This window comes from Sorghum bicolor, chromosome 5, assembly GCF_000003195.3.
Source record: "Sorghum bicolor cultivar BTx623 chromosome 5, Sorghum_bicolor_NCBIv3, whole genome shotgun sequence".
NCBI classification, from domain to species: Eukaryota; Viridiplantae; Streptophyta; class Magnoliopsida; order Poales; family Poaceae; genus Sorghum; species Sorghum bicolor.
This window is the reverse complement of record NC_012874.2, coordinates 5,747,173-5,763,590: the sequence shown is the minus strand read 5'-3', so window position 1 is coordinate 5,763,590 and position 16,418 is coordinate 5,747,173. Positions and strand designations below refer to the sequence as shown.

Below are 16,418 nucleotides of genomic sequence, written 5' to 3'. Positions count from 1 at the left end.
TACACTTGTTAACTAGAGAGGAATGAGCTTCTTCAAGCTTAGTGTGAGCCTTTTGAAGCTTCTTATGGTCTTCCTTTAGACTCTCATAAGATGCTCTAAGCTCATCAAGTTCTTGCTCAAGGGTTTTCTTATCCTTAAGCAAGGCCTTGCACTCCTTTCTAGTTTCTTTATAGTGATGAGTGCGATCTTCTAGCATAGTGATTAGTTCATCTTTAGTTGGTTCATCATCATCACTATCACTATCACTATCATGGTCACTCTCATCATCGGATGATACCTTAGTGGCCTTAGCCATGAAGCATGACGGAGTGTCGAAGATGGAGCTTTTTCCTTGAATTGCAATGCTAGCATGCGCCTTCTTCTTGGTGCTCTCATCATCACTTGAGGAGTCATCACTATCCCAAGTTGCAACATGGGCATCACCCTTCTTCTTGTTTGAGCCTTCCTTCTTTTCTTGCTTCTTCTTTTGCTTCTTTCTTTCCTTCTTGATAGCATCTTCATCATCACTATCATAAGGACACTTGGCGATGAGATGATCCTTGCTATGGCATCTAAAGCACCTCATGGAGTGGTCATTCTTCTTGGAGGAGCTCTTCTTCCTTCTTGCCCGATAGCCCTTCTTCTTCATAAACTTGCCAAATCTCTTGACAAGAAGAGCCATCTCCTCATCTTCATCACTATCACAAGAGCTTGCTTCTTCTTCACTTGATGATTCTTGCTTGGCTTTGCCCTTGGATGTGGAGGCCTTGAATGCCACACTTTTCTTCTTCTCATCATCTTTCTTCTCACCATCCTTCTTCTTCTTCTTGATCAACTCATCCTTCTCATCATCTTCTCTATAAGCATCATCGGTCATCACTTCTTGGAAGACTTGTTGGGGAGTTGATTCACTAAGTGTTGTCTTGACTAGCACGGTGATCAATGTGTCAAATCTCTTGGGCAAGCTTCTCAAGAACTTCATAGAGAATTGACTATCCTTTACTTCTTCCCCAAGTGCCTTGAGCTCATTCACAATAACTTGCAACCGGTGAAACATCTCCGGCACACTTTCGTCTTCTTGCATCTTGAAGCTTGAGAACTTCTCTTGGAGGATGTAAGCTTTTGCGGTCTTCGTACCTTTGGTGCCTTCAAATGTTTCTTCTAATTTTTGCCATGCATCATGAGCAACCTCAATGTTCTTGATTTGCTCAAAGGTCTTGTCATCAAGAGCTTCATGAAGAGCACTAATTGCAATGTCATTGCATTGAAGCTTCTTTTCTTTAACTGGTGTAGGTGCATTCTCATTTGCAACCTCAAACTTTGTTTCGGTCACCTTCCAAACTTCTCTATTGATTGACTTGAGATGGGCGGTCATCTTGACCTTCCAATAAGCATAATTGGTGCCATCAAAGTAAGGTGCCTTCTTAGTGTTGTTGATATGCAAACTAAGAGCCATTTCTTCACCGTAGGTTGTTAAGCCTCAAATAAACGGTGCCTCGACTCCGATACCACTTGAAAGGTCCAAATGGCTAGAGGGGGGGTGAATAGCCTATTTAAAATTTCTACAAACTTCAACTAGACAAGTTGATTAGTAAAACAAAAGGCGACGCTATTCTAGCACTAGCACAACTAAGCTATGCAAGCCACCTACACAAGTCTAGCAAGAAAGCTAAATACAAGTTACAACAAGAAAGCACAACTACAAACTTGCTACACTCCTAAACAAGAAGACTAAACTAAACAAGCTAAACAACTAGCAAGATAAACAAGTAAGTAAAGGAGTGGAGAGTGATTGTTATACCAACGTTGTAGAGTAGAGATATATCCAACCAATCACTCACAATTACAAGAAATACCTCGGCAAGAGATGACACAAGATTTTTTACCGAGGTTCACTTGCTTCCCGGCAAGCTACTCCTCGTTGTGGCGATACACCCACTTGATGGATCACGAGCTAATTGGCAATCCAAAGCCAAACCCTCAGCGGGTGCCGCACATCCACTCACAAGATGGGGATCCTCCAAGCCACGAGCAATCCACTAGAGTAACCAATTTGCGATCTCCCGCGGGGAAGGCTCAAGAACCCCTCACAAATCACTTGGTGAGGCTCGAAACAATCTCCAATCACGAGCTCAACACCACCGCTGCTCCAAGCCATCTAGGGCGTCGGGAAACACCCAAGAGTAACAAGAAATCCGCAGCAAACTCAAGAATCAAGTGCCACTAAATGCAACTCTCAAAGCAATGCACTTGAATCTCACTCAATCTCACTAGGATTAGCAATCAAGCAAGGAGATGAGTGGAGGGAGTGTTCTCTAGCTCAAAGTATGCCTCAAGTAGTCAAAAATGCAAGAGAGAACCCCCCAAAGCCGGCCACCAACTATTTATAAGCCCCTCAAAGAAACTAGCCGTTGGCCACTTTCACTGGGCTGAAATCGGGGGCACCGGACGCTACTAAGTGATCACCGGACGCTCGACCCCCAGCATCCGGTGCTCAGGGATAGGCCACGTGTCCTCTTTGAATCTCGTGTGTCAGATTCTAACGGTCACCTGCGGACCACCGGACGCTCTGCAAGTCCACACCGGACGCGTCCGGTGCTCACCGGACTCATGCGCAGAGAGTTTGTCAAACTCGCGACCTCACCGGACGCTGGGCACCGGACGGTCCGGTGCTCACCGGACTCGTGCGCAGAGAGGGTTGCAAAAACCCCTCACACCGGACGCTAACCACCGGACGCTACCAGAGTGCGTCCGGTGCTCAACCCTAGCAGAGTCAAGCTCTGACAGCACACCGGACGCTCGGGCCAGCGTCCGGTGCCTCCGCACTGAGCGTCCGGTGAGTGTTTCCCACTGAGAAACACTTCCGCTACTTCTCCAAATTTCCCACCGGCGCAATAGAAAATATACACTTAATTTTCTCAAAAGCGCCGAAACCCACACCCCTCTCAACCCTAGGAACTCCACCTCCTTTGCAAAAGTGCTAACACCAACGAGTGTCTACCACCAAAGTGCATGTGTGTTAGCTTTTCACAAACATTTTCACCAAATAAATTAAGTTAGCACTTTACTAGATCCTAATGCATATGCTCAAGATATGGACCTAGTAGCACTTGATTCGAGAGATGACCGTGATTTCCCCTCTTGATAGTCGGCTATCTATCCTAAACCCGGTCAAACACTTCTCTACTCATCTTCGACCAGCAAAAGCAAAACCCTATGTTTATACCTTTGCCTTGTTCACTTTCTCCCTTGTCTATCATCATGATCTCCACATCATGCTTCATCTCTTTGTAATCATGTGGCCACCTTTCCATGCCACCATGCACCTTCATCACATGTGTTGCTATGCCTAACTCAAATCACTTAAACACGAGGCATTAGCAACTTGGTGTCATTAATTACCAAAACCAAACTTGGGCTTTCAAGGGGGAGGCTCGTCTCCAGCGAGCGGGTCTAGAGGCTCATCGGGAGGGACTCTGCTCTAGGATATGGAAGTGTCTTAAGCAACTTCCTTCCGATGCGAAGCTTGGCCGTGGCTTCAGAGGGGAAGGTGGGGAAGGTGGGGGATGGTACCTTGGAGGAGGAGGAGGAGGAGGAGGAAGGAGAGTATGGCACCGGTCGTCCTGTGCTCTTGTCCATGGTAGCCTTCTTCTTGACTGCTGTTGTGGATGGCGCCGGCGAGCGGGAGCAGCGGATGTCGCGGGAGGGAGCAGGGGACGTCGTGGGAGGGAGCAGGACATCGAGGGCCGGCGCCGGCGAGCGGGAGCAGCGGATGTTGCGGGAGGGAGTAGGATGTCGAGGGCCGCTGCCACCGGACGCACGGGAGGCAAGGAGCGGATCGAACCATTCGATCCAAAGGTTCGATTGATTTCGAGCCACTAACCCTAATTGAGTTGTGGATCAGAAATGGATCCCATTTGGATTTTTTTGGGCCGGTTCAAAGAACCTTTGGGCCGAACCGAACCGTCCCTATTTTTAGGTGAGATCGGGGCGTTTTTTTTTGGCACTGTAAACGAGCAAAGAAGTTCAGCTCATAGTGACTTAGTCATTCTCATAGACGCAGTACAGCCTCATCTTTGTTATAAATTAAAGAAAGTATTTTTATTTTGTTCAATGCAGTTATTGCACTGAGTTGATTACAAAATTCTTGAGATCATTTTGGATCTCTGCATTTAAAATGCACGCGTACAGCCCAGTACTGAATAATAGACACACTACACAATCACCAGACCACCTACTGACCTACCAGTCTTGTGCCCAGAAAAAAAAATGTCGTTGGCCACCTTCATCAATTGTCTCCTTGCCACAGCTACCAAATCCTATGAGCAATGGCTTCTGGAGTACAAACTAGATATAGAGCCAGTAGATTACCATGTAAAATAACCTGCAACAAAGATTTTGTTACTCGTTTTTCATATAGTTCCTGCATAACTTTATAAAGCGAGACTAACATATATATGCCATGGAGGCATGGACTAATTTGATGTGGACTGGCATTCAGCGTATATAGTTAACTGAAACAACAAAAGATATTGAGCTTCAAGCATACTCGCTCGAGAGTCATATGCACTTGTTGGCAGCAGAAATTTCTAATTACTTTCCAAATGTATTGTCGATATATGGCAAATGGTAAGGAAAAGTAACAGGCATTGTGTAATGTATGTTCGTGGATACATATGCTATATAAAATTCTACGTTATGTTCGACAAACACCTCAATTAATAAATGATCACAATTCAGAAGACAGCTTTTGCAAGTTGATTTTGAGACCCAAAAAAAAGCACTACCTCCATGTACTTCACACACTTGTCAAACCATATATAGGAACAATAATCTTTGGGGATAAATTAACATCCAAAGTGCTGACGGGTCAATCTTCGCTAGCCTTAATCTCCATCAACAACCAATCCTTCCTCAGATTCGTCAGTAACCTTAAAAGAGATTTGAACCGGCGGCAATTGTCACGGCTAAGAATTATATACACTTTGACCTCATCATGATCCAATCCATAGCTAGGTATCTCTTGAAATGCCTCAAAGATCTCTGATGCTTGCACAGAAGGCTCATCAGTGAACAAAGCAACCGGTTGCAGCGTATAATATATGCTTTAGTACGAAGTTTTTGTTATAAAGGTTTTATCTTTTTCTTTTTTATTTATTTTGGCTAAATCTTTGAAAAATCATACTCCCTCCATTCCAAATTGTAAGTCATTCCAAGAATCTTGGAGAGTCAAACTTTTCAAAATTTGACCAAATTTATATGATAAAATAATAAGTATTATGATACCAACTAAATATCATTAGATTCATCCTTAATTATATTTTCATAATATACTCACTTTACGTTATAAATCTTAGTATTTTACTCTATAATTTTGGTCAAACGTGAAAATGTTTTGACTCTCTAAGATTCTTGGAATGACTTACAATTTAGGATGGAGGGAGTAGTAAATTACAAAAAAAATCAGAAAATAGGAAATCCAATTTTGTTAGACTTCACTTGAGCATATGAACACAATAAATATATAATATAATATACTTTAGTATAATTTTTTTGTTGTAGCTTTAGATCTATGCTTTTCTGTAATTAATTGAAATAATTCATAGCTGCAGCTTCTATAATTATTTTGTTAGACTAAGGCATACTCATATTATATGTGTGTGGTGTGTATATATACTCATGTGGAGTCAAAAAAACTAGATTTTCTATTTTTTATGCTTTTCTATGATTTACTATGATTTTTCAAAAATTCAGCCAATTAAATAAAAAAAGAATAAGTCAAAACCTTTATATCAAAAACTTTGTACTAAAGCATACCATATTATATGTTTAGTGTATAGATCTATTTATGTAGAGTCCAAAAAATGGATTTTCTATTTTATGATTTTTCTGTAATTTACTATAATTTTTCAAAGATTCAGCCGAAATAATTTAAAAAGATAAAACCACCGTCACTATAGCAAAACCGTCTTCGAAACCACTCCACGTAGGTAAAATGCACGATTTGAAAAGCTGAAGGAGGTGATTTGCTCGGTTTTAGAGTTGAGGGAGGAAAAAACGAACTTTCGTGAAAGTTGAAAGAGAAAAAATAGACTTTTTCGAATAGAAAAGGATAATAATTTATGTTATTTATTTTGCTCCGCTTTCTTTATTTAGTTAGATGTCAATCGAAGACAAATGAAAAATCAAAGTCCTAATTTGCAGCTCCTTCTTCTTCTTCTCTAATAATCAAAGGGCAAAATTTCTGGTTATTTTGGATTTTGGTCGAACCCAACTACTCGCTTGTTTCGGTCTAAAATTGGTTTTAAACTCGTGTTAAGCTTCTGAGTTAGATTCAGCACATAATTTTCCCTTTTTTTCCCTAACCCAATTGGACCAGGAGTCCTCGTACCATAAATAGAAAATAAGCTAAAAATAATAGGAAACCAGATCCGAACGAAAAGAAGCATTATTTAATTAATCTTTAGACCGGTGGATATATAAAAAGATACGGTGGACTGAAATTTTCATAATTATATACTAGAAGAAAAAGATTATTCATATCTGTTTGAATGAAGGCCGGTCGTCATGAAATCCAGCCCAGCCCAATCCTTTCTCGCCACAACGCATGAGGCCCAACATTTACGACCCACGCCTATTTCTCGGCCCACTTGAGGGACAAACGCTCGCGCTCACGCGGCACACGCCGGTTCCAATTCTAGCCGTTGCGACCCCCCGAACCGAAGGTTCCAAAATCCAAATCCGCCGCCCGGCTCCCCAGCCGCCGCCTCCAACGTCTCTCCTCCGCCGGCGCTCATCCCCCTACACATCCCCCCTCCCCCTCCTCTCCCTCTCCAAGCCTTCAAACTCGCAGAGATCCGCAGTCCGCACCCCGTCTCCTCGACCTCACCATCGGCCGCCCAGCCACGCGCACCGAGAGATCCCACGGCATGGCGGCGGCGGCGGCGGACGGGGACGCCCCGATCGCGGCGTTCGCGGTGGCCAAGGGCGGCGTCGTGCTCAAGCACATCTTCCTCAACGCGCCCCCGCCGGAGGCGGCGACGACGCGTGGACGAGGGGCGGAGGACAGCGAGGACGAGGAGGAGGACCCGCCGGTGATGGTGGGGCGGCACCCCGACTGCCACGTGCTCGTCGACCACCCCAGCGTCAGCCGCTTCCACCTCGAGCTACGGTGCCGACGTCGACAGAGGCTCATCACCGTAACCGACCTCTGCTCCGGTGAGACTGCCGGCCGCACTGTTTCCTTTTTTTCGCCTCTTTGTTCATTGCGGATTTGGGTTCAGACTTTGTCCCCCATCGAAATTTCCTACAGAATAATTCTAGTGTCGCAGTCTTCCGATTTCGATTGAGACGATGTGGAAGTTAACTCGACGTTTCCCCATCGTTGGGGTCTTCATTTGATGCAGTGCACGGGACATGGGTGTCGGGGCGACGGATCCCACCCAATACTCCGGTGGATCTGGCCACCGGTGACACGCTGCGCCTCGGGGCCTCTAAGAGGGAGTATAGGCTGCTCTGGCTATCGCTACGTGAGGCATTTGAGATGGACGATCTGATGTATATGCCATCGCTGCCTGAGGAGGACAAAGAGGAGCGGGAGCCTCATGCTTATAAGGTAGCAAGTAGCTAATTCTCCTCGTAGACGAAATTTCTGACACTTACTGTTTATTATATTCCCTGTGGTGTACTGGTGTGTGGTTTAAGTGTTTGATGAATTGCGCAGGAACCTAACAGCCAGTTAGTGCCTGGGCACAGGGATTCAGTGGGCATGGAGACCCATCAGGTTTGTTCACAGCAAATCAATATTACTGAATACTAGAAACATTGTATGAAATGCTATTGTATCTTTAGAGCTGCAATCCATGTTTAATTGTTTATTGATTTGGTAGCCTGAAACTGCAAGGTGGGCAACTGATGCATTTTTTCGGTATATGACCTTCTTTGCATCTAAGTAATGGACCTGCTAGGTTGCAAATTCAAATGCAGCAAGATATATTTGTTTAATGTGGATGGCCTCAATTGTTTCTAACATTTATGTGGTGACTAGTTCCTCCGCTGTAGTAGCGCTACAGGATTTCCTACATACCACTTGAACTAGACTGCAGTTAATCGTCACTGTTCAATCAACATTCTCTTCTTAGTTGTTTATACTGCATTGACGCTCCCATTTGATGGTACCCAGATGCCTATTTCCTATAAATATTATCACCTTTTTTCCATGCCTTGTGAATGTCACCTGCCTGCCTAGTGCTAAATGCCTAAATTTGATTGAAATGATTCTGTTGCCTAAATGGAATTTGTCATGCTGTACTGCTGTAGATTTCTTATTATTTGGACACTTCATGCCAGTCAAAATATATTGTGCATGTGCATAGAGTAACTGCAAATCTCTATTTGCTACATATTATTTTCTATGCTCCTGATTCTATTGTGCTAAGTTAAATTTCTCTGAGATAACATTCCAGTCGTTGTTTGCTTAGTTTAACAAATGATTTTTTTAAAGAAAAGCCTGGGGTGGTTTATCCTCTTGGGCCTGAGTTTTTTTCCTTAGCTTAACAAATGATATTTTTTATGATAGGTGTGCTTAATTTGCAGCTTGTGTCAAGCAACCGTTTGTGCACATATGAATTCGCCTGTCTGCTTCTCTGAATGTTGTATTTCATAAGTTAAACACTCTGTTCTTGCATTTATTTTGTATGTTGAAGTCAAAGCATATCAACACTTAAATGGGCTATCCATTATATAAACCAAATTTTGTGACCTTAATTTGGTGTAAACCAAGTCAACTATAGATTGCATCAGCGAATTATGTGATGAGCTGACAATGTATCTCCATTATCCAATTCCATTTGTAAACATGTATGTCAGTTCTTTGGTTTTCAATATCTTTGGGTGTTACTGTTCCTTTCATGTCTTCAATTGTTTACATGAGTTATATTGTTCTGTTGTTTTCTTCCTTTTTTGTCACAGAAATTTTCAATTTGGTATCCATTTTCTGGAAATGATTGCTAACTGTCTGATCTAATATCCAGGATACAAGTGAACAAATTGTGTCAGAAGACATTACATTTCCAGCCAAAGTGGCTCCCTCAGCACCTCCATTGTCTGACTTTGTTCATCCCTTTTTGGCGGAAGAGCCTTCACTTTCCCAATTTCATGAGAAAATAGATGGAGTGACAGAGGAAAAGTTGGTTGAGAAGAATCAATTTTCAGAATCTTTTGGTTCATTGATCATACAGGAAATGCCAGGCACACTGACAAATGCTGGAAAATCAATCCATTCAGACAAGAAGGATGCCTCAAACAAAATGTCCAAGAGGTCTAAGTTGAGGTCAGTCAAATCACTTTGTGTTGACACAGGCAGGAGCAGGGATAGAAGCAGCACTCTGATCCATAGCATTCGGAAGGGAGACCAAAATGAGATCCTTGTATGTTCTCAGAGCTGTGGAACAGAATGCACTGCATGTATAGCTTTATTTGGTATTTCTGAAGTTGAAAGAGCTGAAGAAAAGGAAGAGTTGATTGCTGAAGATAAGGTTGACATGAATCCCCCAGCCAGCATGATCATGGAGGGAACTATGAAAGAGAGAAAACCTGAGAATTATATCCCACAAGATCCAGTTGATGCAAAGCTGCAGAAGAAAGTAGGCTTGTTAGATTCTGCTCTCCCTTTGCATTTCAAAGATGATGCATTCACTGACAAAGAAATTCCAGAATGGAACGGTGCTACTATTGATACAGAATCTGTGCTTGTTTCAGAAAATCTTATAATGCCAGAAATGAAGCACGATGGTTTGAACCATCTTAACTTGGAGGGAGATCTCTCAGAAAACGAAAATATGGACCCAAATAACGTTGCTGAGGGACCTGGGAACTGTAATCTTGAAGGCACCATTTGTGGGAATCTATTTGACAATTTGGATACTGAAGGAATTGAAGAAGATGAAGAGATCTGCCCAATGGACAAGGATGAAATCACGCCAAATGTATCAGGTAACATAATAATGGAGAGGAGCCATATAGGTCTGAAGCCTACCATTTCCCAACAGTTGATGGATTCCATTTCCCCTCTCAATTTAGATCATGATGACTTTTCTGAAAATGAGAACTCCAAGCTGTACACTGGAGATCAGATGAAATCAAATGAACCTGTCTCTGAGAATCTTAACCCATTAATGCCCATTTCACATCTGGAATTCAAAGATGACATCCTTCTGGATATGGAAAACTCAGTGCCGGCTCTGGAAAAGTCTGAGGCTATGGCGGTGAGGCAGGAAAATCTCTTCTCAGAAAAGGAGAATGTGACTCCAGCCTCTAAGGTCAAGACCAATGTTAGGAGAGTTCTTGGTACAAGGATGGATAATTCAATGTCAGCAGCAGCTGATTCAAATAAGAAAAAAGTTCTTGGGTCGAGAGTGGATAATTCAGTGTCAACAGAGAATAGTTCAAATAAGAAGCAATGCAGTGAATTATCATCAAAGTCTGAAAAATTCCATACAGTAGATTTTGATGTTTTCTATTCAGATAAGGAGAATTTGACCCCTATAGCTTCAGGAGGCATGAAAGCAAGGAAGTGTTTTCCCAATGACCTCTCAGTCGACTTAGATCAAGATCAGGAAGCATTCTGCTCAGACAAGGAGAACTTGACACCACTATCTTCTGCAGCTCGGAAAACAAGGGATATGTCTGAAAACCGTGCACGTGTTGAAAGTGCAATCACGAAGAAAAGGGTTGCTGATAGGCTGCCCTTCCAGACTCTTCTGTCAAATTCTCCTTTGAGACCTGCTAGCTCGCATGATTGTACCTGTGCTGTTGCTGGGCCAACTGACATTACTGCTGGTGACTTGGTGATCAAGTTGGAAGATAAATTTAACAATCTTTCAGTAAGTTGTTGGAGTGATTATATCTGTACGCTCTATATGAATGCCTTTTCATTTTAGTATACCGCATCTGACATGACCGATCTTTATGCTGGGCAGTGTAATAACCAAGAATCAGGTAGTGCTGGACAAGGTATGAAAACCTGGACCATGGTGGCTAATACAGACAGTCTTCTTGATGACGAATCCAGGAAGGCTATCATGCTGTTGAAAGGCCTAAAAGGAACTCGTCTGTTCATACCAAGGATTGGTAAGTTCAGAGCAAATACAATCACCAAATGTTTTGAATCTTGAACAAATGCTTGCTTGCACGCATCATTTATTCTGTTGTTTGCTTGCTTACTGTTGATTATGATAGTCAATACTGCATGTGAACACTCAACCTATGCTTATAATGTTATCAACTGAGGGATGCTCGGTTATGTGTTTTTTTTTCCCTATCTGAACTGTCCTTTCAGGTTGCTAACTGATGTTTCATGCGCTTTGACTGCTAATTCCTCACATTATACTAAATTGTTTTCATCCATCTTGCCTGTGATATGTTCCCATGAATTCTGTTGGTAGCCTATGATACTCGATATTCAATCACAACAGTCAGCCTATATATACTAATAATGTTAAGAGCATTATTTACATCTTAACTGTCCTTTCAGGCTGTTAACTGATGCTTCATGCGCTTTGAATGCTATTTCTCCCATTTTACTAATTGGTTTAACCCATCTTGCCTGTGATATGTGTATTGTGTGCCCTGTTCGATTGTGGCACATATCTACTTGCCCTTGCTGGCTGAACTACTTGCAGTTGCTAACTGAAGTAACTACGCTTCTCTTTACTTATCTCCACAGTGATCAGGGAGCTGGATTCCATGAAGCAGCGGGAAGGTCTGTTCAGGCGATCAACAAAGGCGACCACCATCCTGCAATGGATCGAGGAGTGCATGGCGACGGAGAGCTGGTGGATCCACGTCCAGAGCTCGGCCGACATGTTCCCGGTAGCGGCACCAACCCCGCCCGCGACCCCTTCGGCGCAGCGCATCGACGAGGAGATGGAGATCAGCTCCAGCAGCTCCACCTTCAACCCGATGGCGTCCTTCTTCTCCCCGCGAAGCTCCCCCGCGCTCGCGGACATCGTCTCTCCCAGGCCCGAGGACCGCGTCCTCGACTGCGCCATCCTGGTCAGCAGGCTCCGGCGGAGCGGCGAGAAGGTCGTCGTCCTGTCCCACAGCGTCTCGCTCAAGATCAAAGCCATGGCAGAGGTACGGTACCGTCATGTCTGCTGCTCTCTGCTGGGGGCATTGGAAATTGGAACTGAAAGTGCTGCTCTGTGTTGGACTTGGACGCGCAAGCAGGGATTGCCATGCGAGGGGGCGAAGGAGTTCCGGGAGTCGTTGATGGACCCGTCGTCGAGGCGGTTCATGTGGGCGGCCAGCGCGCCGCGGGGTGCGGCGTGCTCGTGCCTGGACGCGTCGGCGCTGGCGGAGAACTACTACAACAGCCACCACCACGCCATGAAGCGGAGCGGGGTGGTCCCGGCGGCGGCGGCGAGGCCCGCCCAGGCCGCCAAGGGCCTCAAGCTCATCCTGCGTCACAACTCCCTGTACGCGCAGGCCACCACGGAGACGCCGCCGCTGCTGGCATCGGCGCTGGCCTCGGTGTGAGTGAAGAGTCAGTTGACTAGTTAACGAGTGAGTGTGAGGTGTCACCCTCGGGGCCGGGGCAGTAGTAGTTTCGCTTGTGGCGGGATGACTTGGGGTTTATGGAGGTTTGCTGGCCTGGCGGCATGATTTCCATGCCGAGCGGAAACTATGGGCCGTGCAGACTTTGAACAGGACACTGTCACTGGAATGGTTTTGGGCCATAAACCTGCGTGTCCGGGGAAGATTGCAAATTGAGAGTTGAATCTACCTGTCATTTAATTGTATTTTTTTTTCCATCTTGCTCAAAAAAAAATTTAATTGTATTCTTTTAAGTATTTTCTACCGTAATAAAAAAGCGTTGCAATGGCAAGAGCTGGCGCGGCGCACGTGGACATGTCTGTACGGTTTGGTTGTGACGAGGACTTAGGACGGGCACGGGCGACAGTAGAATAATAATAATAATAATAATAATGAATTTGGTCCGGATATCTTGTTGCTCCGTGCAGAATCTTACTGTCGAGGAATGTTTTTTCCGGGTAGAAAAATGTGGCGTGCCATGCCTTCTTGAGCTGTACTAGTAGCCTGTCGCGGGGGGATCACGTGAAGCACCGCCAAAGCTGGACGCAAATCCCGTGCGTGATTTTATAATTAAAATCGCGTGAATCAAAGAAAGTCTGTGGTGGATCACTGGATCGCCTAGTTTCGTCCCTACCAAAGTGTTGTTGGTTGATGTTGAATGGGTAAAAAAAAAAAAAGAAAAGCAGCACAATTGACACGCAGCAGCGGCTAGCTAGTGAGCTGTGCAGATATGACGCGAACCAGTCAGTCAACCCTTGATCCATGAGTCTGCCATCGCATTCGCATTTGTAGGCAAGCTCAAGCTCCTGCTCCTCCTCTCATGCCCATGCCACTTGTGAATTTCGTCAAGGAGCATGCAGGAAATTAGTGCTACGTTGTTGTTATCAATTGTCCGATTAAATATGAGGAAGAATGAGAAGAAGAAAGACTGGTAGTTCCATGTGCGTGCTAGTGCCCTGTCTGGACGCTGTAAGGTTTCTTTACGGTCTTTTTTTCTACGCATTTAATAGTTAGTTTATCACTATTAATATATGATCTACTTGTCTCTTTCATAAACTTTCTTGGTTCTTGTGTCTGAGCCGGCTGTAAGCTTACAGCCCACTTTTACTCATCTCTTCTTCTCTCTCCTCTACCTCAGTATTTAGCCGGCTTACAGCCTAGTATAATAGTTGCTCTACACACCCATAGCACGAATCTTGTAGCAGTAGGAGGAGAGTACCCTACCGTGCCGGTAACAAAAGTTTGACAGCTTGCCTTGCCAGCCCAGCCCCCATGTAAAAACTTGGATGGCGGTCAAAAAGCTGCGAGACCGGCCAATGAGAGAACCGCAGTAAGGCTTTTTTTTACTTTGCGAAATTTTTGGTTTTGGTTACTGTAACATTTTTATCTATATTATTTAATTATAGACTAACTATATTTAAAAAATTTATCACGTAAATTATAGACAAACTATACAATTAGTTTTTATTTTCGTCTATATTTAATGTTTCATGCATATGTTCAAAAGACTCGGTATGACGAGGAATTTTGAAAACTTACTAAACCAGGCGTTTGCTGGTACTAGCAGTAATAAGGCCAGTCTCAGTGGACTGTTTTAATGCACTGTTTCCAAAACAAATCTGTTGACAAGGCATCAATGAAACGAATAATGAAACAACCTCCACAATGCATGAGTTTCATCTTGACGTTTTCTAGGCTGGGCAAAGCATTTAATTACTACAAAATGATTGGATCACATACAAGATGGTGAAACGATTTAGCCCTCAGTGGGGATTTCATCCCATTTCACCGCGTGGGAAACAACGCCCGTGGAGTTTCACCATGGTGAAACTATTTCCTTCTCTCTCTCCTCTTCGTTTCATGCAAAAAAAGTGTAATTTTGTTGACATGACGCTCTAATAAATGTGCATGACATCCTGGTGAAACCCACACTGAGACTGGCCTAACCACACTAATACATAGTACTCTCTTTGTCCCTGTAAGCTTCAATTTCTAGACTTGTCTTAAATTATTTTAAAAAAAATTTGACCAAATTTAAAAAAAAACGCTTAGATTTATAGTACTCCCTCCATACCAATAAAGAAAGTCGTTTAGGACAACAACACAGTCTGCAAAGCTAAACTTTGACCTCTTGTTTTTATAAAAATATTTATCAAACACTGGTATATGTATACTTCTATGAAAATATTTTTCTAGACAAATCTATTCACATGGTTTTCATATTTCCAAATTCAACATCTTAAAAAGTTATTTATGATTTATGTTCTCAATGTTTAACTTAGAACTTTGTTCAAAACGATTTTATTTATGGGTATGGATGTAGTACCAAATTAGTATCATTAAATTTATTATAAAAATATATTTTTATTATGTCAATACTCTTTTTTATAAAGTTGAAATTAGCAGTGATGTATTGTAGTAGTAGTAGTACACACGGTTTTGACTGTGATGAGGGACCGCGCTGGCGGACAGCTATGCATGGAGCGCTTTCTTGGCCAACGCTTCCGACGACTTGACTTTGGAACGAACGTCTCTCTCCGTTTCCCACTCGCAGTCGGTTGTTTTGACGCAGTCTCGTGTGGCACGCGACGCGGAAATCGTACTAAAAATCGATCGATCGATCGATAGGTCAGCGGTCAGGCCCGGAAAGCGCGCGCTCTGAGGCTCTAGATTCTGTTTGCTTCTACCCGAAAAAATTTATCATCCGGGACATCGAATATTTGGACACATATATAGAATATTAAATATAGACTATTTATAAAATTAAAAACACAGCTAGAGAGTAATTTGCGAGACGAATCTTTTGAGCCTAGTTAGTCTATAATTAGACGCTAATTGTCAAATAAAACAATAAACTTTAATAACCCCAACCAACCCGAATCCCTGTCGAAACTTCTGATGATGATCATACTAATGTCAGGAGGTGTTTGGTGGAGGCGTTAAAGTTTAAATAGTATTTTTTATCATATTTGATAATTTGTGTCCAATCATAAACTATAGCTTAAAAATTCGTCTCATAAATTACTCTTTATATGTGTTTTTAGTATCATAAATAGTATATATCTAGCACTCCATGCATGTATCTAAACATTTGATGTGATGGGAGTTAAATTTTACCAACAGCCCTAAACCCTAAGCCCTTAACCAGACCGAAGGCAACACGTTAAATTGTACGAAATGCGCTAGAAAAAAGATAAATCTTAAAAATTCTCAGAATAATGAGAAATATCTAGCCTTTAATTTAGTGCACTCTAATCGTCATTATCGATATTAGCCATCAGATCTATTATAGTTTATAAAAAAATAACCACTACTAATATTATGAAAAATACATAAAGTAACCCTCTAATTTTGTATATAAATTTTCCACCTATGCCATTACAAAACACACTTCAAAATAACCCCCTATGTTCATATATAAATTACTCACATCTTCTATTATGAAAATAATTCAAAATAACTCCCTAAAATTTACCTCTAAATTACTCACCTTAGCCATTATGAAACATAATTTAAAATAACCCCCAAACGTTGCATCCAAATTATCCAGTTTTGTCATTATGAAAGATAATTTAAAATAATCCTGGGACTTTGTGTCTACATGACCATCTCTAACATTATGAAAGTTGAGTTTCAACTTATGTAGTATAATATTGAACACATATAGTCTTGTGATATAAAAAATCAACATGTTGAGTGTCGAGATGCAAAACAAGTTTCAATGTATGTGACAAACAATACTACTAGGATATATATAGTATTTTAAGTTAAAAAATAATTTTGAATAAAAGATAAAGAATACTATCTAATTAACATGTGAAATTTTTGCAACAACTTGATTATTA

At 42.5% G+C, this 16,418-nt stretch overlaps 1 protein-coding gene across 1 annotated transcript; it reads left to right on the top strand.

Moving 5' to 3' along the window:
• Positions 6,673–12,827, top strand: LOC8073651 (FHA domain-containing protein PS1). Its single transcript, XM_021460882.1, has 7 exons — positions 6,673–7,197; positions 7,386–7,594; positions 7,703–7,762; positions 9,012–10,862; positions 10,959–11,109; positions 11,705–12,114; positions 12,208–12,827. The coding sequence occupies exons 1-7, from the start codon at positions 6,909–6,911 to the stop codon at positions 12,514–12,516; spliced, it is 3,279 nt and encodes a 1,092-aa protein (XP_021316557.1). The 5' UTR covers positions 6,673–6,908; the 3' UTR covers positions 12,517–12,827.

Bases quoted from the DNA above. Each gene is read 5' to 3' on its own strand.
- LOC8073651 (XM_021460882.1), top strand. From the start codon at position 6,909: ATGGCGGCGGCGGCGGCGGACGGGGACGCCCCGATCGCGGCGTTCGCG. The intron at 7,763-9,011 runs GTTTGTTCACAG...TCTAATATCCAG, and splicing joins TGGGCATGGAGACCCATCAG to GATACAAGTGAACAAATTGT. The intron at 12,115-12,207 runs GTACGGTACCGT...ACGCGCAAGCAG, and splicing joins AGATCAAAGCCATGGCAGAG to GGATTGCCATGCGAGGGGGC.